Source organism: Hirsutella rhossiliensis (assembly GCF_020360975.1).
Source record: "Hirsutella rhossiliensis strain HR02 chromosome Unknown scaffold00002, whole genome shotgun sequence".
In the NCBI taxonomy this organism is placed as follows: Eukaryota; Fungi; Ascomycota; class Sordariomycetes; order Hypocreales; family Ophiocordycipitaceae; genus Hirsutella; species Hirsutella rhossiliensis.
In genome coordinates this window covers 5338-26800 of record NW_025408668.1, presented here as the reverse complement: position 1 = coordinate 26800, position 21463 = coordinate 5338, and the positions used below count along the sequence as shown (strand labels likewise).

General features: G+C 31.6%; 1 protein-coding gene across 1 annotated transcript; it reads left to right on the top strand.

Annotated features, from left to right (window-relative positions):
- Window positions 1–17368: 17368 nt before the first annotated feature.
- Window positions 17369–18511, top strand: HRG_01570 (uncharacterized protein; the record flags this gene model as incomplete). Its single annotated transcript, XM_044860041.1, has 2 exons — window positions 17369–17888; window positions 17982–18511. The coding sequence occupies 2 exons, from the start codon at window positions 17369–17371 to the stop codon at window positions 18509–18511; spliced, it is 1050 nt and encodes a 349-aa protein (XP_044723674.1).
- Window positions 18512–21463: the final 2952 nt, after the last annotated feature.

Here is a 21463-nt window from a genome sequence, read left to right as displayed (position 1 = left end):
GAAGGTTCTTAGTAGAAACGGCTCTTAAGTAGGCTATATAGGTCTTCTTAATATAGTTAGTTATATAGCCCTTTAAGGGAGCTATTAAGGTCTTACTTTAAAAGCTATTACTTAAGAGTTTCTTTTTCCTAAAAAGAGATTAGCTTCGCGGTACTAATAGATTTTATTATAGCTATATATATAGTAGTTAATAGCTTTATCTTATAAAGGTATTCCTTATAGTTACCTAAAGTATTAGAAAAAGCCTTTTATTATAGTATAGTTAGCTTAGAAAAGAAGGTAGCTTTTTTTATAAATTTCGTTGCCCTAAGATAAAGAGGGGGCTTAAGAGGGTCCTACTTATTAAAGAAGATTAAATTATAGATAGTCTTATCTATTAAAGCCTATAGCTCCTTTACCTACTTATCTTAATCTTAAGGCTTTATAAGAATCGTTTTATAGACTATAGGGATAGTAAAGGAATCGTTTTTTAATATTATTATAAAAAGAGGTAGAAAAGTTAGTTAATAATTAGCCTTTTTAGTAGGAGGGGTAAAGGAAGGGGCTAAGAAGGATTTATAAAGGGTGCTTTTTATAGTAGCTAGAAGGTATAAGAATTCTACTCCTCCTAGGCTTATAACTCTTAAAAAGAGAGATATAAGAAGTATATATAAAATATATAAAGGTAAAAGGGAAGGTAAGGGGTTAGATAGGTAGGGTAAAGTTATTTAATTCTTATAAGGGTAATAATAGCGGTAAGGGAATAATTATTATATTTCCTTAATTATACTTCTTTCCTCTATTTAACGCCCCTCTTTATATCTATTTAGTATCTTAATTAATAAAGAAGATCCTACTTAAAGAAGCTATTAATATCCTCTTAACTACCGAGCTTTTTACTAGTTTTTCCCCTTTATTTTAGCTATTACTAGTATATCTATCTTATCTTTTACTACCTTTATAAGAAGCTATCGCTACTTTTACTTCCCCTCTTACCCTTACCCTCTTCTCTATACCTCCTTTTAGCTCTCTCTTTCTTTTTCTATACTAGTGTTTTTTAGCTTCTTAGGTCCCTCTTACTAAGAGATATCTTAGAAAACTAAAAGATTAAGCTATACTTTACGATATTAAAAGCCTTATATTTTATAAGAATAAAGACCTTAAAGATATACTAGATAATAAAGCTTTTATAGGAATAATAGTAATATAACGACCGGTGTTATTCCTAAGGGATAAACCTATTAAGGGGTTTATATTAGTAGATATAATAGGGCGTGGTCTAAGCAATAATAAGTATATTATATTAGTAATAAGTCGGAGGTCGTAGACCGTAGACTATAACTAGGTAATTAGAATTAGAGATAGAATCGTAATAAAGATCTATATTAAAAGCTAGAGAGCTATCTATTTAAAGGAGTAAAAGTAGGTAGCTATATATACCCTTAGAGACTATCCTTAGATTATAGGCCTAGCTATAATCCCTAACGTTAGATCGTATAGGGCGTAGTAATCCTATTAATCCTAGATTACTTAGATCTCTACGATCCCTTTAATCCTATATCTATTAAATAGTTATACCGACTATTTATCTATTAGGCCGTATTATATACTTAACGCGGTCGACCGTTAGCGGCCTAGTAGCCGTGGTCGTAATACGATATCTCCCTTCCTTTTAGTCTTATCTATAAGACCTACTATAGCTGCCTTAGCCGCCGTATATAAATATACCCTTATTATATCGTACGTAAGTATATCGTTCCTTATTTCTTTATCTTTTTAGGATATACTACTAATAGTATATCTAGTCGTATACTAAAAAATCGTTCCTAAAAAGCCTCTAAGCGCGCTACTCTTACTGAATATATCGACTTAAGCGGAGATCCTACCGATATACCGTGCACTTAATACTTTAAGGCAAAGAAGATAAATTATTAGATAGCCGAAAATTCTTCGCGCTATAATAATTATATTACTAGTAGTCGTCCTTATTATAATAGTATTTTAGTAGCCTTTTCTTATAGGTATCTTTTAATTCTTTCTATACGTAGTAGCTAATATATTTCTTTTAATAACTAAATTATTAGCGGAGTAGTATAAGCTATATTTTAAAGAGGAGGAAGCTAGGGAAGCCTTATTAGAGCTTTAGGTATAGCTTACGAACCTTTAGTCGTAAATATCTATCGCTATTAATTATTTTGCTTATATCTAAAAGATTCGGAATTGTATAAAGGAAAAGAGTTCTAAGTTATTTCGTTATAGTATCTAAGAAGTAGATACTTAGGATAGCGTTTTACCTATACTTAATATATATAAGTATTAGGTAGTAAATAACTTATAATCGTTAGGCGTTCCTAATAAAGCGAATTAGTCCTTATTTAGTATTAGCGAGGAGTTTATAGATCTTAGTCTTTTAATCCCTCCTAAACCTTCTAGTAAAATTATTAAAGTAGAGAGCTATAGTAAGTTAAGTACTTAAGTAGTTCTTAGGTATTCTCTTTTAGTCTATATCCTTTCTATTTAATAAGGTATTCTTATTACTAACCTTATTTTCTTATATTTAGTATTTATTTAGCTTTATATTCCTAATTATCGTCGACTTTAATTTTATCCTATAGTTTAGCGTTTTATAGTACTAGTTTTAATAATAAGATATAAAATATTAGGTATATCTATATTATTATTAGTAGCGAAAGTTCGTAGTTAACTTTTAAAATAGCTTTCTTAACCTTAAACGGTCTAAGTTTCTTAAAATCTAATTTATTGCTTAGTCGTTTTATTTTAATATTTCGTTATATAAGGTAGACTATATCTTCCTCTTAAAAGATTAGTCCCTATAATCTTTTCCGATTATAATAAGTAGATATTCGTTCTCTAATAAATTAAAGTTCTTATTATATTTCTTTATATAATTTTTATAGCTAATCTACTTATAATATCGCTCGTTCTACTTATAGTCCTTATTAAGTAACCTTAAATACTTCTAGGTTATATCTATAATTAGCGTATACTAGTAAGAGCTTAGTTATTTCTATAACTAAGCTATTATAAGCTAGTTACGCTATTAGTAGCTATTTAACTTAATCGTTTTATTTATAGCTAATATAGTATTATAAATATTATTTAAGCGTTTAGTTAAGTCGTTCTATTTATCTATCTATTTATAAGTAATAAGCTATACTAAGCTTATTTCGTCCTTAATTATACTATAAGAGCTTACTAAAACTTAGCTATAAATATACTTCCTTTATTAAAGATAATCTCGTTTAATAGTCCGTAATTACTAATAATAGTTTATAGGAATATATATACTAGCTCTTTTATATTACTTACTTCTTTATATAGTAAGAAGTACCTATACTTCGTTAGTTTATCGGTAATAACGAATATACTATTATACTTAACGTTAGTTATAGGTTCTTTTAATAGTAATAGCTTTATAATATAGTTAAAAGCTATTAAATCCTATAGTTTTTCTTATACTAGTAGCGGTTATAATTCTCTATATAGTTTATATCGTTTAGCTTTACTTTATATATAAAGTTTATATTCTTTAATAACTTATTATACTACTTCCTTAAGCTATAGAAAGTTATATTATCGTTTAATCCGTTTTATTATTCTTTAGATTCCCTAGTATCTATATATTAGATATTCGTATATATCTTATATAACTTTATCTTATAATTCTAGTAGTATCTAGATTTTATTTTTATATATTAAAACTTCTAAATATCCTATATTATATCCGTTCGGTACTTTATATTCTTTTATCTATTTTAGGATCTTTTAGTAAGTCGAGTCGTTAGGTTATACTTTAAATATTATATTTAGCTATCGTTGCTAGTAGTTCCCGTTTTCGTTGATTTCTAGGAGCTGTCCTTTCGCTATAGGTGCCCTTATATTATAGTCGCTTCGTCGACTAAGGGTATTAGCTCGACCGTTTTCTATTCTTTTTCTATAGATTATCTTATAGTTAAATTCTAATAAGTATTTAGCTTATTAGATCTATTATCTATTTTACTCTTACGTCGTTATAAAATATAAGATATTCTTATAATCTATATAAACCTTAACTTTATATTTACTTCTAAGAAAGTAGTATTAAAATTCCTTAAAAGCTTAAATAATTATAAGGAATTCTTTATCGTAGATAGGGTAATTAAGTTCTACGCTATATAGCTTCTTTAAATAGAATATAATTAGTCGTAGTCTTCTTTTATTATCTTTTTATCCGATTTATACTCTTAGAGTAAAGTCTAATATATTAGTTTTAAGTTCGATTTATCGTTCTAGATTAAAGGTAGTTAAGACTAGTTCTTATATAATTATAGTCTTAATATATTCGAAAGCTTCGTTAGCTTTATCGTCCTATATAAATTCTTTTTCTTTCTTCGTTAAGTTATATAGTAGTACTACGACTTTTCTAAAATCTTTAATAAATCGTTAGTAGTAATTTATAAATCCTAGGAAACTTTATATATCCTTAACGTTCTTTAGTATTAGCTATTCTTTAACTAAGTTAATCTTATTTTATTATATTTATATCTCTCTTAGTAAGATCGTATATCTAAGGAAGTTTACTTTCTATATATAGAACTTACTTTTCTTTAGTTTAACTAGTAACTTCGTATTTTAAAGTACGCGGAGTACCTTATAAACGTATTCCTTATATTCTTCTAGGGTATCTAAGAAGATTAGGATATTATCTAGGTATACTACTATAAAGATATCTAAGTATTCGCATAGGATATTATTAATTATTTATTAAAAGATAGCTAGTATATTTATAAGTCTAAATAGTATTACTAGATATTTAAATAGTCCGAATTTTATTTTAAAGGCTATTATCTATTTATACCCCTTTTTTATACGTATTAAGTTATAAGCGCCTTTAAGGTTAAGGGCTATAAACTACTTTTTACTATATAGTTAATCTTATAGTTTTAATATAAGCGGTAATAGTATTTAGTCCTTTATTATAATATTATTTAAGCGTCTATAGTTAATAACTAATTATAGCTTACTATTTTTCTTTAGAATAAATATAACTAAATAGCTTACTTTAGATATTAATATTTATATATATCTTTTTCGTAGATTCTTATTAAAGTAGTTATATAGCGTTTATAGTTATTTTTCATTTAAGTTATAGATCTTATAGAACATCGGCGTTATTCTATCCTTAAGATAAATTTTATAGTCCTATTAGCTATATTTAAGTAACCCTATCTTAAGTTCTTTCTTAAAGAGTTTATTATATTTCTAGTATTCTTAAGGGATATTCTTTATTCTATTTTATAGGCTTTATTCTTTCTCTTAAGAGCTAGTTTCTCTTAACTTAAGCTCTTTATTAATTTATTTAAGGTCTTTCCTTAAAGTAGTAATAACTCTTTAGATCTTTATATTATATCCTTTATTCTATTTATATTAAATACTAGGTTATATAGCTATATTAGTTAGTACGTAGGTCTTATTAGTCGATTTTATTATATCCGCCGGTTCGGTTACTATTTTTATTTATATCGCTAAAGCCTATAATAATTTACTTAAACGGTTATCCCTTTTATCTTATTTAGTAGCTAAATTATCGTAAAATTTTACTTTCTTTTAAATCTACTAGTCTTAGAAACTTATATCTTTATTTTAATATAGCTAGCTAGTTTTCTAGTTAATTAGTAGGTTACTCTCTTATAGCTATAAAAGCCTTAATATAAGGTTATATTCTTTAATATCTATAATATTAAAGTTAACTTATTTATTATAGCCCTAGATATTAATATTAAGGTAATTAATCTCTATATTAATAATTCCCTTATTATAGTTAAAGGCCTCTCCTTCGATATTTATAAGTTTATATAGATCTTTCTTATATCTTTATATAAGTCGGTAACGATTAATAACTCTAGGTAAAACGTAATTACCTATCGCGCTATAGTTTAAAAGTATACGCGCGTAATATCCCGCGATTTAGATATCTAATACTATTTAGTTACTATAGCTTACCGTTACTATATATAGGGTCCTTAGATCTTATTATATCGTGCTAGTCTATAGCCCTTTTATAGATAGTATACCTCGTTTTTTACCTAGTCCTTATTTATTTTATTTAGGTATTCTTCTTTAATTTATTATTAATATCGTTTCTTTATATTTTTATCGTATAGTATTATATTAGGTCTTAAGAGACTAATTTCTTATAGCTAATTAAAGATTTCTTATTTCTTAATACTATATCGTTTATATTATACTACTTTATAGTTAATTATATACTATACTTTATAATTCTATTCGTTTTTATACTAAAGATTAAGTTTTCGTTTAGCGTCTTTTTATTTTTTATATAGTATTTCTATATCGATTTTTCCTTAGTTAAATATAGCTTATAGCCTTTATATATATTATTAATAATCTTTTAATATACCGTTATATTATTTATACTATACTTATGCTTTTTTATATTTATAAACTCTATAGTTTAGGTATATATATTCGTTATAATCTTCTTTATTATATTTAATTTATTATATAAGTTTTTAGAAGATTAATAGTTTAGATACCTTAGAGCGAGTAGCGCTATACTATTCCTTTATTTTAGCGTATTTATAGATTTTATATATCTTTAAAAGATATCTCGTTAATAAACTATAATTATCGCGGTATTTAAGTAGTATACTATAATCGGGTTCTAATAATATAACTTAGTCGTTTAGGTAGCGTTAATCGATTTTCTAGTAGTTTAGTTCTATACTTAAGTAAGGTTTCGAAAATACTTATCCCTCGAACCTAACTAAAAAGGCGTTATATCGTGCCTTTATCTAAAAGTATATTATATAATCTAGGTAAACGTATAATATCTATAAAATATACTTATAGTACTTATAAGTAAGTAGTATTTATAGATTATCTTTAAATTCTCCTTATAGTTACTATTCTTATTATAAAGCTATAAAGGTATTAACTATAGTAATAGCTATAGTATAGTCTCCTCTATATAGTACTAGTTAATATTAAATTAATATAGCTTATTAGTTTTCTATAAGAATTTAAGGCGTTTATTAGGTTTTAATTTTAAGTATTTCTTTAAATTCTTTAAAGTATAAAGTATATTCTCTAATTATAGTATTCTCCCTTAATAGTAAGGGTAGTAGTATAAGTTCGTTCTTATCTTCCGTTTCTTTAAGTATTTCTTATTCTTTAGAGCTTATATCGTCGATACTTCGTTATTCCTCCTTAGGTTATTATCTAAGTTTTATAAGTATAAGGGCTATATTTATATCTTTTTTATTATATTATTTATAGACTACCTATTATTATTATCGATTTTTATTTTATATATCTTCTTAGAATCGTTTACTATTCTTCTTAATTTAGTCTTAAGAAACTCCTTTAAGATAGGGGTATTTTAGTTCTATAAATTTAACTTATTTCTATATTTTAGGATCCCTTCGTTATATTATTATAAGGGTTTTCTTTAGTTACTTTAAGAACTATCTAATACTATTTTTATCGCTTAAGTATACTATATATTTATCGTTATAGTATATAGTCTAACTAAGGAGTTTATACTTTAGTTCCTATTTATTAGTAGCGTTTAAGTATTTCTTACCTTCTAAGGCTAGTACCTAATAGGTTTTCTTCTCTTTATAAGGTTATCTATATTCTTTAAAATAATATCTAAGTTTTCTATAGTTAAAATACTTTCTTTTACTTTTCTATATTACGTTTAGATCTATCCTACTTAGGTTAGTTATATAAGTATAGGTAATAGGAGTTTCGCGCTTCTTTTTATAGTTAGCGCGTTAGTTAAAGTTATTCTTATAAAAAGGGTTTTAGTTTCCTCTTCCTTATTTCTTTTCTTAGTATCGCGTATACTATTTATCGTTAATTTATATTACTATAGTAATATAGTCTAAGAGGTTATTAGGTCGATTTTCCTTATAAAGCTTATTCTTAACTTCTTTTTTAAGCCTATTATAAAATCGTAATATAAAAGGTTCGTCGTCTTAATTAAGCTTTAAGGTAACTTAATAGAACTTTATAGTATAATCTAATACTAAGATCCTTTATTAAAGTTCTTAAAGTTTTTATTTAGCCTCTTATTCCTTATTAGTTATTCTAAATACCTTTATAATAGCTTCTTTAAATCCTTAGAAACTAGTAAAGACTTTATCTATTTCGTTATCTCGTCGCGCTAGTTAGTTATTAAGAAAGTCCCTTATAATAGGTCTAAACTAAGCGAGTATTATTCTAGATAAATAATTTCCTATATAAAGTACCTTTTTAACTAAGTCCGAAAGTTTAATAGGGTAAAACCGGTAGTAGGCCTTAAGTTAAGTAAGAAAGTCTCGAAGTATACTATAAGTACTATCGAATAGTCCTAGCTATTTTAGTTTAACTACTTCTTTAAGGTCCCTAACTTATCTATTACCTCCTTTATTCCTAAGTAACTATACTTTATATTAAAGGGTAATAATCTCGCGTATTATATCCTAAGGCGATATAATAGCTCTAGAGTTAGTTAATCTAGTTTACTATATAAGTATATTAATAGTTACGATATTACTTAGAGTAACGTAGTATTATACTAAATAAGAGCTTTTAATATATAACGACCGGTATTATTCCTAAGGGATAAACCTATTAAGGGGTTTATATTAATAGATATAATAGGGCGTAGTCTAAGTAATAATAAGTATATTACGTTAGTAATAAGTTAGAGGTTATAGACCGTAGACTATAACTAGGTAATTAGAATTAAAGATAGAATTATAATAAAGATCTATATTAAAAGCTAGAGAGCTATCTATCTAAAGGAGTAAAAGTAGGTAGCTATATATACCTATAGAGACTATCCTTAGATTATAGGCCTAGCTATAATCCCTAACGTTAGATTATATAGGGCGTAGTAATCCTATTAATCCTAGATTACTTAGATCTCTATAATCCCCTTAATCCTATATTTATTAGATAGTCGTGCCGACTATTTATCCGTTAAGCTATATTATATACTTAACGCGGTCGACTATTAGCGGCCTAGTAGCTATAGTCGTAATAAGTAAGCTATTAAGAAAATATATATAAAATCTAGGGCTTTTTTAATAGAAAGATAAATATCTTTAAAGATATTACTATACTAGAAAATAGGTTTCTAGAAAATCTAAAAGAATTTAGTAGTAATAATACTTTTAATTTTAATTATATTTTAAGTAAAGATAAGCTAGAAAGCTATATTCTTATATAAGAAGCTATTAAAGAACTTAGAGATAAAAGTCCCTTACTTTTTATAGAAAAAGAGTCTTTAAATAATAATCTTATTCCTACTACTATTAAAATAGTAGTATAATTACCTATAAAGCTAAAAGGGTTCGATTTTAACTATCTTAAATATATTAATATTAATTTATTTTTAATCTATAACTAAAAAGAGTTAATTTTAATAAGTATTAGAAATTAAGATCTAAAAATTCTAAAGACCTATAAATAGGTAATAAATAGCGCTAAAGTAGTATTTAGAAAGAAGCTTATAATTCTAATTAAAAGAGAAATAAGAAGTATATAAAAAATATATAAAGGTAAAAGGGGAAGTAAAGGGTCGGATAAGTATAATAAAGCTTTTTAATTCTTATAAGGGTAAAGCTTATAAAAGTAAAGGAATTACCTTTTAAGGAAGATATATTATAATTTTAAAAAGAAATAGGATCTCTATTATACTTTACTTTATTTTACTAAGCTATATATCTTATATTATATAATTTTATACATAAGATTTACGGCTAAGCTTAACTAAATATATTTTAAGGCGTTAAATATAATCTAGAAATATTAAATTAAATTCCCTAGCTTAAAGAGTAAATATAATTATAATATCCCTTTTACTTATTTATATATAAAGGGTTTTACTATTATTAGTTATTAAGTCTTTATATTAATATTATTATATCTTACTAGCTAGCGTTTTAAAACTAAGCCTAAAATACGAAAAAGGTATACGCTTAAAACCCTTATAAATAGCGTATTACGCCCCCCTAAGTATAGCCTTATATAGCTACTAGTATCGCTAAGCGTAGCTTGATTTTATAGTTCTTAGAGATATCCCTTAGTAAGAAGGACTAAGGAAGCTAAAAACGCTTAGTATAGAAGAAGGAAGAAGGAGCTAAAAAGAGGTATAGAAAGGAGGGTAGGGGTATAAGGGGAAGTAGAAGTAGCGATAGCTTCTTATAAAGGTAGCGAGAGATAAAACGGCTATACCGGTAACGGCTAGAAAGGAGGGGAAAAACCAGTAAAAAGCTCGGTAGTTAAGAGGATATTAATAGCTTCTTTAAGTAGGATCTTCTTTATTAATTAAGATACTAGATAGGTATAAAGAGAGGCATTAAATAAAGGAAAGAAGGATAATTAAGAAAATATAATAATTACTCCCTTACTATAATTACTACCTCTATAAGAATTAAATATCTTTACCTTACCTATCTAACCCCTTACTTTTAATTTTACCTTTATATATTTTATATATACTTCTTATATCTATCTTCGTAAGAGTTATAAGCCTAAGAAGAATAAAATTCCTATACCTTCTAGCTACTATAAAAGGCACCTTTCTTATATCCCTTATAGCTTTATTTTACCCCTTTTACTAGAAAGCTAATTTTTAACTAACTTTTCTACCCTTCCTTATAATAATATCGAAAAATAACTCTACTACCCCTATAGTCTATAGGACGATTCTTATAGAGCCCTAAGATTAAGATAAGTAGGTAAAGGAGCTATAGGCTCGTATAAATAGAACTATTTATAATTTAGTCTTTTTTAATAAGTAGGACCCTCTTAAGCCCCCTCTTTACCCTAAGGTAACGGAAAATATAAAGGGAGTATCCTTCTTTTTTAAGCTAACCTCTATATAGTAAAGAGCTTTTTCTACTATCTTAGGTAACTATAAAAGTTACTATAAGGAATACCTTTATAAGACGAAGCTACTAACTACTACTTATATAGTAGTAATAGAATCCGTTAGTACTATAAAGCTAATCTCTCTTTAAGAAAAAGAGACTCTTAGGTAGTAGCTTTTAAAGCTCGAGACCTTAATAGCTCCCTCGAGGGGCTATATAACTAACTATATTAGGAAGACCTATATAGTATACCTAGGAGCCTTTTCTACTAGGAACCTACTAGCTTCTTTATAGCTAGCTAAGTAGGAAGAAATCCTTAAGAAAGCTAATTAATACTTCTTAATAAAAGCTCTTTCTAGCTAGTAGCTATAGGATATATCTCTACTAATAAAGCCTATTAGTAACGGTTACTTAATAATCTTTTAAAAAGCTAGCTAGGAACTAAATAAAGAAGCTAGCTAGGAACTAAATAAAGAAGCTACTAAAGTATAATAGTAAGTAGTCTTATTCCTTTATAGCTAGCACTCGACCTAGATAGCTCGACCTACTGCCCCTATAGCTACTATAGCCCCTATTACTACGGCTACCGCTGCTACTACTATAGCTATTGCCCTTCTAGCCCCTCCTCCCTTAAGAGCCTTAACGCCGTCGTTAACTATCGCTACGGCCCCGGCCCTAGCTCCGACTCTTACTCTAGGCCCGGCCCCGGCCCCGTTAGTTAGACCGGCCCGACTAGTCCCCTAATAGACCTTTTAGTCTATTAGTCGAAAAATTAAGGAACTAGTCGAAATCGAACCTCTTTATTAAAATTAGTAATAAGGGGTAAAAAGGGGGGGTTTTTAAGCGGACCTTCTAAACTAAGATAAGGATTCCTTAAAGAGATAAAAGACTAAACGAAACGGCTGCCTAGCTTATAAATCCCTAGGCTATCGGTTATTATAATACTAGTAGGTCTTTAAGGAAAACCGACCTAAAGGATTTAACCCTTTAAAGAGGCTATAAGAAATAGTATAATAGTCTCTTAAGGAGGACCCCTTATTATAGAAGAAGATAGATAAGATTTAGGTTACTAAGAAATAATAACTAATAACGCCGCTACCTTTATTTAAGCTATAAATTTAAGGATAAATCGTTAGTATAGTAAACCTAGTATTCGTCTTCCCTATAGATTAGTAAGACTACTTAATAGGACCCTCCGACTATCCCTTATAAAAATTAGCTATTATCGACTCTAGTACTTCCCTCGATATCTATAATATACTCTTATAATTCCGGTCCTTTAAGAAGGCATAGAGGGAATATCTTATTACCGGGGAATTAACCTTATAGATAAAGGGATATAGAAGGGTAAATTTCACGATAAAATTACCTAATAGGTCTATATAAATTCTTCGACGAAAAAGGGTAGATTTTTACCTTAAATTTTTAACGAGCTTAATTTCCTTCTGCCTTTTTTAAGAGGAAGGAATCTTCTAGGATATAACTACTAAGCCTATAAGGCTAGTCTAGAAGAATTAAACGATTAAGCTTATCGAGGAAAATTTCGGTTAATTTATTCTCGAATTCTAACCTATTTATAAGAAGGAACTACTTAAGAAGTTAGCTTTCCCTACTAAGAGGGTATATTCTAAGGACCCTCTTTTAGTAGTCTAAGGAAACGGTCTTCTTTAGTACGCACGACTTAGTTACCCGGGCCCCCTAGCTTTATATAAGCTAGGCTAATAATAAGGCGTATAAATAAGGGGACTAAAGACCGTCGAATATAAATACTATAGCTAAGGGAAGACTAAGAGACGAATTTCTAGATAGACCCCTATATAGCCGGACTAGCTATATAAGGAAATTTAGGTTAACTAAACTAACGTTTCTAGGGATTAAGAAAGCTTTATTAGGGTAATGTTTTTAATAGACGCTTTTTTAAGGATAGTTTTCCCTTATTTCTTATAGACCTACCTAAGTAAGTATAACTAGACTACCCTCTTAGAATTCGTTAACTAGATAAAATCCTACTTTAGCTACGAGGTAAAGAAGATACGGTCTAATAGAGAGCTATTTATAAAGGATATCTTAAATTAGCTTTAAAAGAGGGGTATTTTAGCCCTCCTATTAGTATTAAATACCTAGGCCTAGAACGGAGGGGTAGAAAGATTAAAGGGTGCTATAATAGAAAGGGCCTATATAATAAGACTTACTATAAAGCTTACTTATAACCTTTAAAGGGAAGTTATTAAGACCGCCTATTACTTATAGAACTAGACCCTAGAGGGACTACCTAAGGAATAAACTAAAAATCCCCCCTCGAGCTCTTTACGAAAAAGAGGGCTTTACTAGCCTACCTTTATACCTATAGCTATAAGGTATACGCTATAACTACCGATATATAGCTAAAAAGGAAGAAGAAAAGAAAGCTTAATCCTAGAGCCTTTATTAGTTACCTTATTAGTTATAATTCTATAAATATCTTTTAAATCTAGATTCCTCTTTTATAAAAGGTTATTTTAACTAGGGATATAATTTTTAATAAATCTAGCTTCTTTAATAGAAAGAGGGATTAATAGCCCCTCTTACTCTTATAACGTTAGCTAATTTAAAAGATCTAAATCCCCTATTCTTAATAGTCTTAAGAAGAGGTCCTAGATAAGGAAATAGAAGAAGAAACTAACGTTAAAGTAGTCGAGGATAACGCTAACTTTAAAGAAGAGGAAGCTACTAGATTAAATAATCTAGATAAAGAAGGAGACTATAGGAAAGCGGTAGAGCTAGAATATACCTACCTCCCTACGCCTCCTCCTATATAAGAAGAAGATCTAAAAGCAGCTTTTTTAGTTAGTCTTCCTATCTTAACCCCTAAGGGGGTAGGAAAGGCACCTATTTTTATTTTAAAGGATTACCTAGCTGCCTTTTTATCCCTACTTCGAGAAGTAAAGGAAGGTATAAGGCCCGATATAGTTACTAAAGAAGACTAACCTCTCCCCTATTTTAATCGTTTTTCCGACTTCTATCTAACGCCTATAGAAGACGGTTCCTATATAGCGTTTATAGTAGGCCGGCTTTTTAAGCTACTATTAGTAAGGAAGGTATATAAAAGAGACCTCCCGGACCTACTAGTAAACTAAAAGCAGCTAGAAAAACACCCCTTAAGAAATTAGTTTTTCTAAGCCTAGAAAGACTACCTAGCTTTATATAAAGAGATAAGGTCTTTTAAAGAGGTCCTTAAGGAAAAAGTAAGAGCAAGATATAAATAGGTCTTTATCTATAAGACTAAATTCTAAAGCTATATAAGCTTCGCGCTATCTTCCTATACTATAGTCCTTACTACTTATAAGAGCGTCTCTTTAAAATTAAGGAGGAATTCGCTAAAAGTTTATCTATCTCTTTACTTAAAAGTCTATAGCTTATCTTATACTTTCTCCTACTTTTATATATTACTAGACGTATATATTAGGTATTAAAAGAAGTCCTATAAGTCGCGTCTACCCTTAGGGCCGCCTTTATTATAGAATCTAGAGATCTACTATATCTAAGGCTCCGGTAGTATATAGAGGAGTAAATACTATACTATATCGCGATAGCTCTTTAAGCCTTCTTTCTTATTAGTTATAAACTTTATCTATAGCCGGCTAAGAAGGAAGTAAAGGGACTCTAGCTTACTATCCTAAGTTAGCTAAGGGAGTAGCTTTTATATTAATAGTATCCCTACTATAATTAGCGTTATAAAGGTTATAAGGGTTAAAGCTAGTCTTATAGATAGCTCCTTTAATTTAGTAAGAACCTTATCTTTCTCTCTAGCTATCGTACTTTTAATTACTTCTAGGATAGCTATAATACTTCCTATCTATCTAAGGAGGGGCGGAATACTCTATTAAGAAAGTAGTACCCTCTTTAGAGAGATATCTATTAGATCTATTAGTTAATAGCTTATATTATTATAAAGTAAGTAGAGGTATATATATAGGTGCCGTTTATAAGATAATATTAATAATCTATATAGAGTTCTTCTATATATAGCTAGCTTATATATATATATATAGGATCCGGCCCTCTATATATAACTATATAGCTTAGGCTATAGCCTAAGCCTATAACCTATAATAGTTAAAGACTCTTATAGGTTTAATAAGTAAGGTAAAGTTATTTAATTCTTATAAGGGTAATAATTATAGTAAGGAAATAATTATTATATTACCTTACTTATCCTTCTTTTCTTTATCTAACGCTCTTATTTATATCTTTATAGTATCCTAATTAATAAAGAGGATCTTACTTAAAGAAACTATTAATACCCTTATAACTACCGAGCCTTTTACTAGGTTTTCCTCTCCTTTTTAGCCGTTACTAGCCCCTTTATCTTATCTCTTACTACTTTTATAGGAAGCTATTACTACTTTTACTCCCCCTCTCTCCCTTACCCTTCTTTTTATACCTCCTTTTAGCTCCTTCTTTCTTCTTTATATACTAGTATTTCTTTAAGCTTCCTAGATCCCTCTTACCTATAGATATCTCTAAGAACTATAAAATTAAGCTATACTTCGCGATAATTATAAGCTTCCTTATATAATTAATATAGTAGTCTTATATACTTATAAAATAGTTAACCCTATAATACTAATTACTAAGCTATAGGCTCTTTTTAAGATCTTAAGAAGCGTTAATAGCCTTAGGTTCTAAATTCTTATAATAGCCTTTATATATAAGCTTTAAATAATAAATTAAGATTTCTAAATAAATATAAATTTATACTAAGAGGTTAGGCTTAGCTACTAAATTACTAACTATACGGTTTATTTCTAAAAGGCCTTCTTACTAGCGCGATTATTTCTCTTTATTATTAATTATTCGTTATTATAACGATTAAGGCGCTATTCTAGTCCCGGCGGCGTGCATCGACGGGTTTAGCTAGTTCGGCGGCCTCTAGGCAGTTATAGTATAAGTCAAAATTTAATTTATGCTGCCGGCTCCCCCTCGCCTAATAGATGCACGCCCTGTCCATCTAACTTATAGCCTTACGAGTAGCAACATCCCTTATAAAGATATAATACGAGGAGGGCAAGACCTAAGGCCGGGTGTAATCGGAAGCACTGATGCCTATAGAGCGGCCAGAGTTGTCTGTCAGAACGCGGACCATCTATGCCAACAGACTCGGTCGGACCCGAAGCGTGATGATAAGCCCAGCGCCTTATGCCTGGTGGAGGGCAGGGCAGGTGAGTCCATAACTAGTCCTCGGCCGTTTCCTGTGCTAGGTCTTCGCCTAGTAGGCGGCATTAGAGGGCGGCGAAGGCTGCGGCGTGCATAACGACGACGACTCGCGGCCGCTATATATTATATTCGCCGCACTATGCTCTGCACTCTGTACCTTTAAACCTTGCATCATACGACACTATTACCGCTGGGTCTCCACCCTCTAGGTTTATGCGCCTGACGACTAGCGAACGCGTCCTGGCCTAGCGACGGGGCTTAGCCCTTAGAAATAGCGAGTCGCGACGGGCTAAAGTTAGCATGGGCATGATTAATCTTGTTTCTATTCGTAGAGGCGCAATGGTCCCTGATGAGCTCGTTAGAGTTGTTGTGTGTCTTTTATGCCGTCTATCTGTGCTGTGTGAATTGGCTTGGTCGTCCGCGGATAAATGCCCCCTGGCAACGGATCCACCAGCCAAAAATGCCCACTCACTGCAACGCGTCTTTCCCTATTAGAAGAAACCGTCTCTTCCAGTAAACAAGATCAATTGTTTCTCGCCCTTCGGGCATAAAACCTCAACTAGCTCACCTCTTACCACTCAGGAACATCTGCTCGGTCAGTGGCACGACACTTCGGCGCCGCCTTAAACGTGTCTGCGACTGTCGGCCCAAATCGCGGGAATTGACAGAGCTGGACGAGTCTACTATTGTTTAATGCGTCCTGGACCTGGTTTCATCTTGGTGCCTCTCCGGCGTGCCTCGTGAGGTGCAAGATACCAAGGATGGGCGGCAATGTGACTTATAAGCGTATGTAAGGAAAGAGTGGACTGCAGCCAAGCCTGAAGGGACTATAGTTAAGCCCTATTAATTATAGTATAGCCGGAAGTAGTCTCCTTTCCCGCGTCGGAGGCATACGCATTTAGGGACCCGACGCAGGGCCTTCGTTTAATTTGACGCTTTTATTACTTTATGCGATCCAGGCCGCGCACCGAGTACCGGCTTTAGCCCTGCTGTTCACTTTCCCTTCTGCATTCCCTCCTTTCTCTTTCCCTCCATTCTCTCCCTTTTCCTCCCTCTCTCATCATCCAGTCAGTTAGTGCATACTATACACACTCTCCTTTTATAAACCATCACAGGCTTCTCGCGAAATCCAACGTGTCGATTTGACATCGCTCCCCACGCTCATAAACCATTTCTGCCTTCTCTCGCTCGATCCTTACCGGGCTCGAACCCGTCCAACAACTTACACTCGCCCCTGCAGACAGTTCCCAGCACTTTCTCTCTTTTTCGACAGGCACGGACAGTGTGTACATACATGTCAGTCCACCATGAAGCTGTCCTCGAAAGCTCTCCTTGCCGTCCTGCTTGGCGCCGGCGCGTATCCGGGCGTGCACGCTAGGTTCGAACTGCACCACAAGCACAACATATTCCTAAAGTCTATAAAGGCAGAAACGCAACCTCCCGCACCGCTTGCTCCCGCACCACTTATTGAATCCCAGCCCATTACCACGCCGGCTGCCACTACCGTGTCGGTTGCCGAGTCTGATTCTGCTCGGCAAGATCCTGTCTCGTCCAAGGAGCGGCACGATCTTGCCCCGACCGAAGGGCAGCCGCGTCCTGAGCCCAGTTCCAATTCTAACAGCTGCTCTCAGCTCGAAGACAGCCCCGTTCTCCAGGCTTTCGAGGACTTCTGCGTCGATCCGAAATTAAGCAAGCGGCGCGCGTCTCGGGAGAAGATAGGCTATGTCGGCAACATTGGCTGCCCAGGCAAATATGGCTCCAACATGAGACTCGTCGCAAAGGACATTATCGGCAAATACGAATACACCGCAAATATAATGAATGCCGGTAAAGATTGTCAACATTGCGTCTGCGGTCTTAAAATTGGATTTAATGAAACTGGACACAAAGTTGTCTTAGTTGGCTGGCCCCAAACTCAAGTCCTAAGTTTCCACCTGGCCAAGGGCGAGACCAAGCACGTCGCCTTTCAGGCTGATACCCAGGGTATATGCGGGTGCGCCGCTGGATCTGTTCCTAGGTGGTCACCTGGCGCTCCAGATGGCCAAGCAAATACGCAGGGCCTGCTCGCTACGACTTGGTTCGAGTTCGACTTTGCCAGCAAGGACAACGGCGGCCATTCTGGTATCGATGTCTCGTCCCTTGTGCCCACAGACCACGGATTTGCCGTCCAAGGCCTTCAAGCGTGCAAGGGAACCCCTTGCGATCAGCATCCCGCCGACGCGCGAATCTGTTCCACTCTGTTTTCTAAACAGGCGGGCGACAAATCCCTCAAGGAAGGAAAAGATGCCTCCGAGCAAGGTGAAAATGCCTTTGGGAAAGGCACCCATGACGAAGACGGATTAGGCCCTAATATGCAGCTAGGTCCTGCCACGGTACAAGTTTATGTTGACTACCAGCACCAGAAGGCAATTAACTTTAATGGACAATCTTGTGAGAACGAAGCAGCATGAGAAGGGCTTTAGGTAGCTAAGAGACAATCAGGTAGGTAGCTTTATTCTAATCCCGTAGGGATAGCAAAGCTATGCTATTAAAATTATTAGATTTTTCTTAAGATACGTTAATATTTAAAGGGATAGCCTAGGCTAAGTTTTTAAATATTCGTTTTAAATTAAGGGCTAAGTTAGCTAGTATATAGGTTTAGATAGATATAATATACTAAAGTGCTTCTCTTAGGGAGTTCCTTATAAAAGTACTTTAAGTAGAACTATTTTTATTTAATTTTATAAAACTCTATTTAATTTTTTTTAAATTATAAGGCTAGTAGTATTCTCGCGAAGAGAGATACGAGAAGTATATAAAAATGCATGAATGTGAAATTAGAAGTAAGGGGTCGGATAGGCAGGGCAGAGAGATTTGATTCGTGCGGGAGCAGCAATTGCGGCAAGGGAGTGATTGTTATATTGCCTTAATTGTCCTTCTTTCCTCTATCCAACGCCCCTCTTTATACCTATCTAGCCTCTTAATTGACAAAGAAGATCCTGCTTAAAGAAGCCACTAATATCCTTTCGACTACCGAGCTTTTTGCCGGTTTTTCCCCCTCCCTTCTAGCCATTGCCGGTATATCCGTCTTATCCCTCGCTACCTCTATAGGAAGCTATCGCTACTTCTGCTTCCCCTCTTGCCCCTACCCTCCTTTCTATACCTCTTTTTAGCTCCTTCCTTAAAACCTATTTTCTAGCTTCCTAGGTCCCTCGTGCTAAGGGATATCTCCGAGAACTGCGAAATTAGGCCACGCTTCGCGATAAGTATAAATAAGATAAGAGTAAGAACTTAGTATATTACTAGAGTTAATACTAGTATTAAAGTTAAACTATTTATTATATATAATATTACTTATTATATACTTATTTTACTTATTTCTTTTCTACCTTAGCTCTCTTTTAACTATAGCTCTAGTTTATAATATATAGCTTAGCTAGTATATTTAACTAGCTTAATCCGACTTTTCTAAAATTAATTAAAAGTTCTTTTAAATAAGGTGCTTTTACTAAGAACTTATTAAGAAAGATACTTTAGTATACTATTATAAGCTATACTTATAAAGGGGTAAGGTTATATTATAGCGACGGCGCTAAATTTAAGCTAAGGTAGGCCTATATATAGGTAGAGCTCGACCTAAACTTAGTATTATAAGATACCTTATAATCGATAATCTAGGTACCTATAACGATATCTACCTAGCTTAAGGAAGTTACTACTAACTCCTTATCCTTATAAAAGGAGGAACCTAGAAGCTACTAAGTAAACTCTAAGAAATTACCTAGAAATCCTAGAAATAATAACCTAGTAGATTATATAGATATTTTATAGACTTCCCCTTATAAATATAATATATAAGGAGTATACTAAGATTTCCTAAGTAGTAATAGCTTTATAGGGATTATATTAGTATTTTCTTAAAAGGTTATAATAAGATTATAGCAAGGAAATTATAAGGAAATACCTATACCTACCTAGGGAAAGTACTAGGAAATATCGCTAGATATACTATACTAATATTTTATAACCGTAAGGTTAAGATATTACTTAGTTAAATCCCTAAGTAAGGTCTTACGATCGCTATAGTATATATAAAAGATAGAGAACCTATTAAGTCTTAAGTAGGTAGAGAAGAATATATATAGTTATTACTACTCTTACTTTAACTTATAAAACTAATAGCTAGTCTATATTTAATATACGTAATAACGTATAGTAGCTAGTTTATATAATATATTTAAGTATATTTAGTAGCTAGTTTATTTAGTTATATATTAAATCTATACTTAATCTAGGTAAATAGTAAGGTTAAGTACTAGCTTTATACTAACGGACTAGTATATAATATATAGTAGTAATTTTAATTCCCTTTAATTTTTATTATCCTAAAATTTATATTTAGTAGAATAAAAGATAAAAGAAATAAGAAAAAGGATAAGTTAACCTCGACCTATAAATATTATAAAGCGTAGCTTAATTTATATTCTTAGAGATATCCCTTAGTAAGAGGGACCTAGGAAGCTAAAAAGCACTAGTATAAAAGAAGGAAGAAGGAGCTAAAAAGAGGCATAAAAAGGAGGGTAGGGGTAAGAAGGGAATTAAAAGTAGCGATAGCTTCCTATAGTAATAGTAAGAGATAAGATAGATATACTTAGAGCGGTTAGAATAAAGGGGAAAAATTAGTAAAAAGCTTAGTAGTTAAGAGGATATTAGTAGCTTCTTTAAGTAGGATCTTCTTTATTAATTAAGATACTAGAGCGATATAAAGAGGGGCGTTAAATAAGAGAAAGAAGGATAATTAACGTAATATAATAATTAAACCCTTACTATGGCTACTACCCTTATAAGAATTAAATAACTTAGCCCTACCTATCCGACCCCTTACTTCCCCTTTTACCTTTATATATTTTTATATACTTCTTATATCTCTCTTTATAAGAGTTATAAGCTTAGGAGGAATAGAATTCTTATGCCTTCTAGCTACTATAAAAGGCACCTTTCTTATATCCCTAATAGCTCCCTTTTACCCCTCTTACTAAAAAAGCTAATTCTTAACTAACTTTCCTACCCTCTTTTATAATAATATTAAAAAATAACTCTACTACCCTTATAGTCTATAAAACGATTCTTATAAAGCCTTAAGATTAAGATAAGTAAGTAAAGGAGCTATAAGCTTAAGTAGATAAGACTATTTATAATTTAGTCTTCTTTAATAAGGAGGACCCTTATAAGCCCCCTCTTTATCTTTAAGTAATAGAATTTATAAAGGGAGCTACCCTCTTTTTTAAGCTAACCTCTATATAATAAAGAGCTTTTTCTACTACCTTAGGTAACTATAAGAGTTACTATAAGGAATACCTTTATAATATAAAGCTACTATTATAGGCTACGCCTATAAAAGGCTAAGGTTATACTATAGCGAC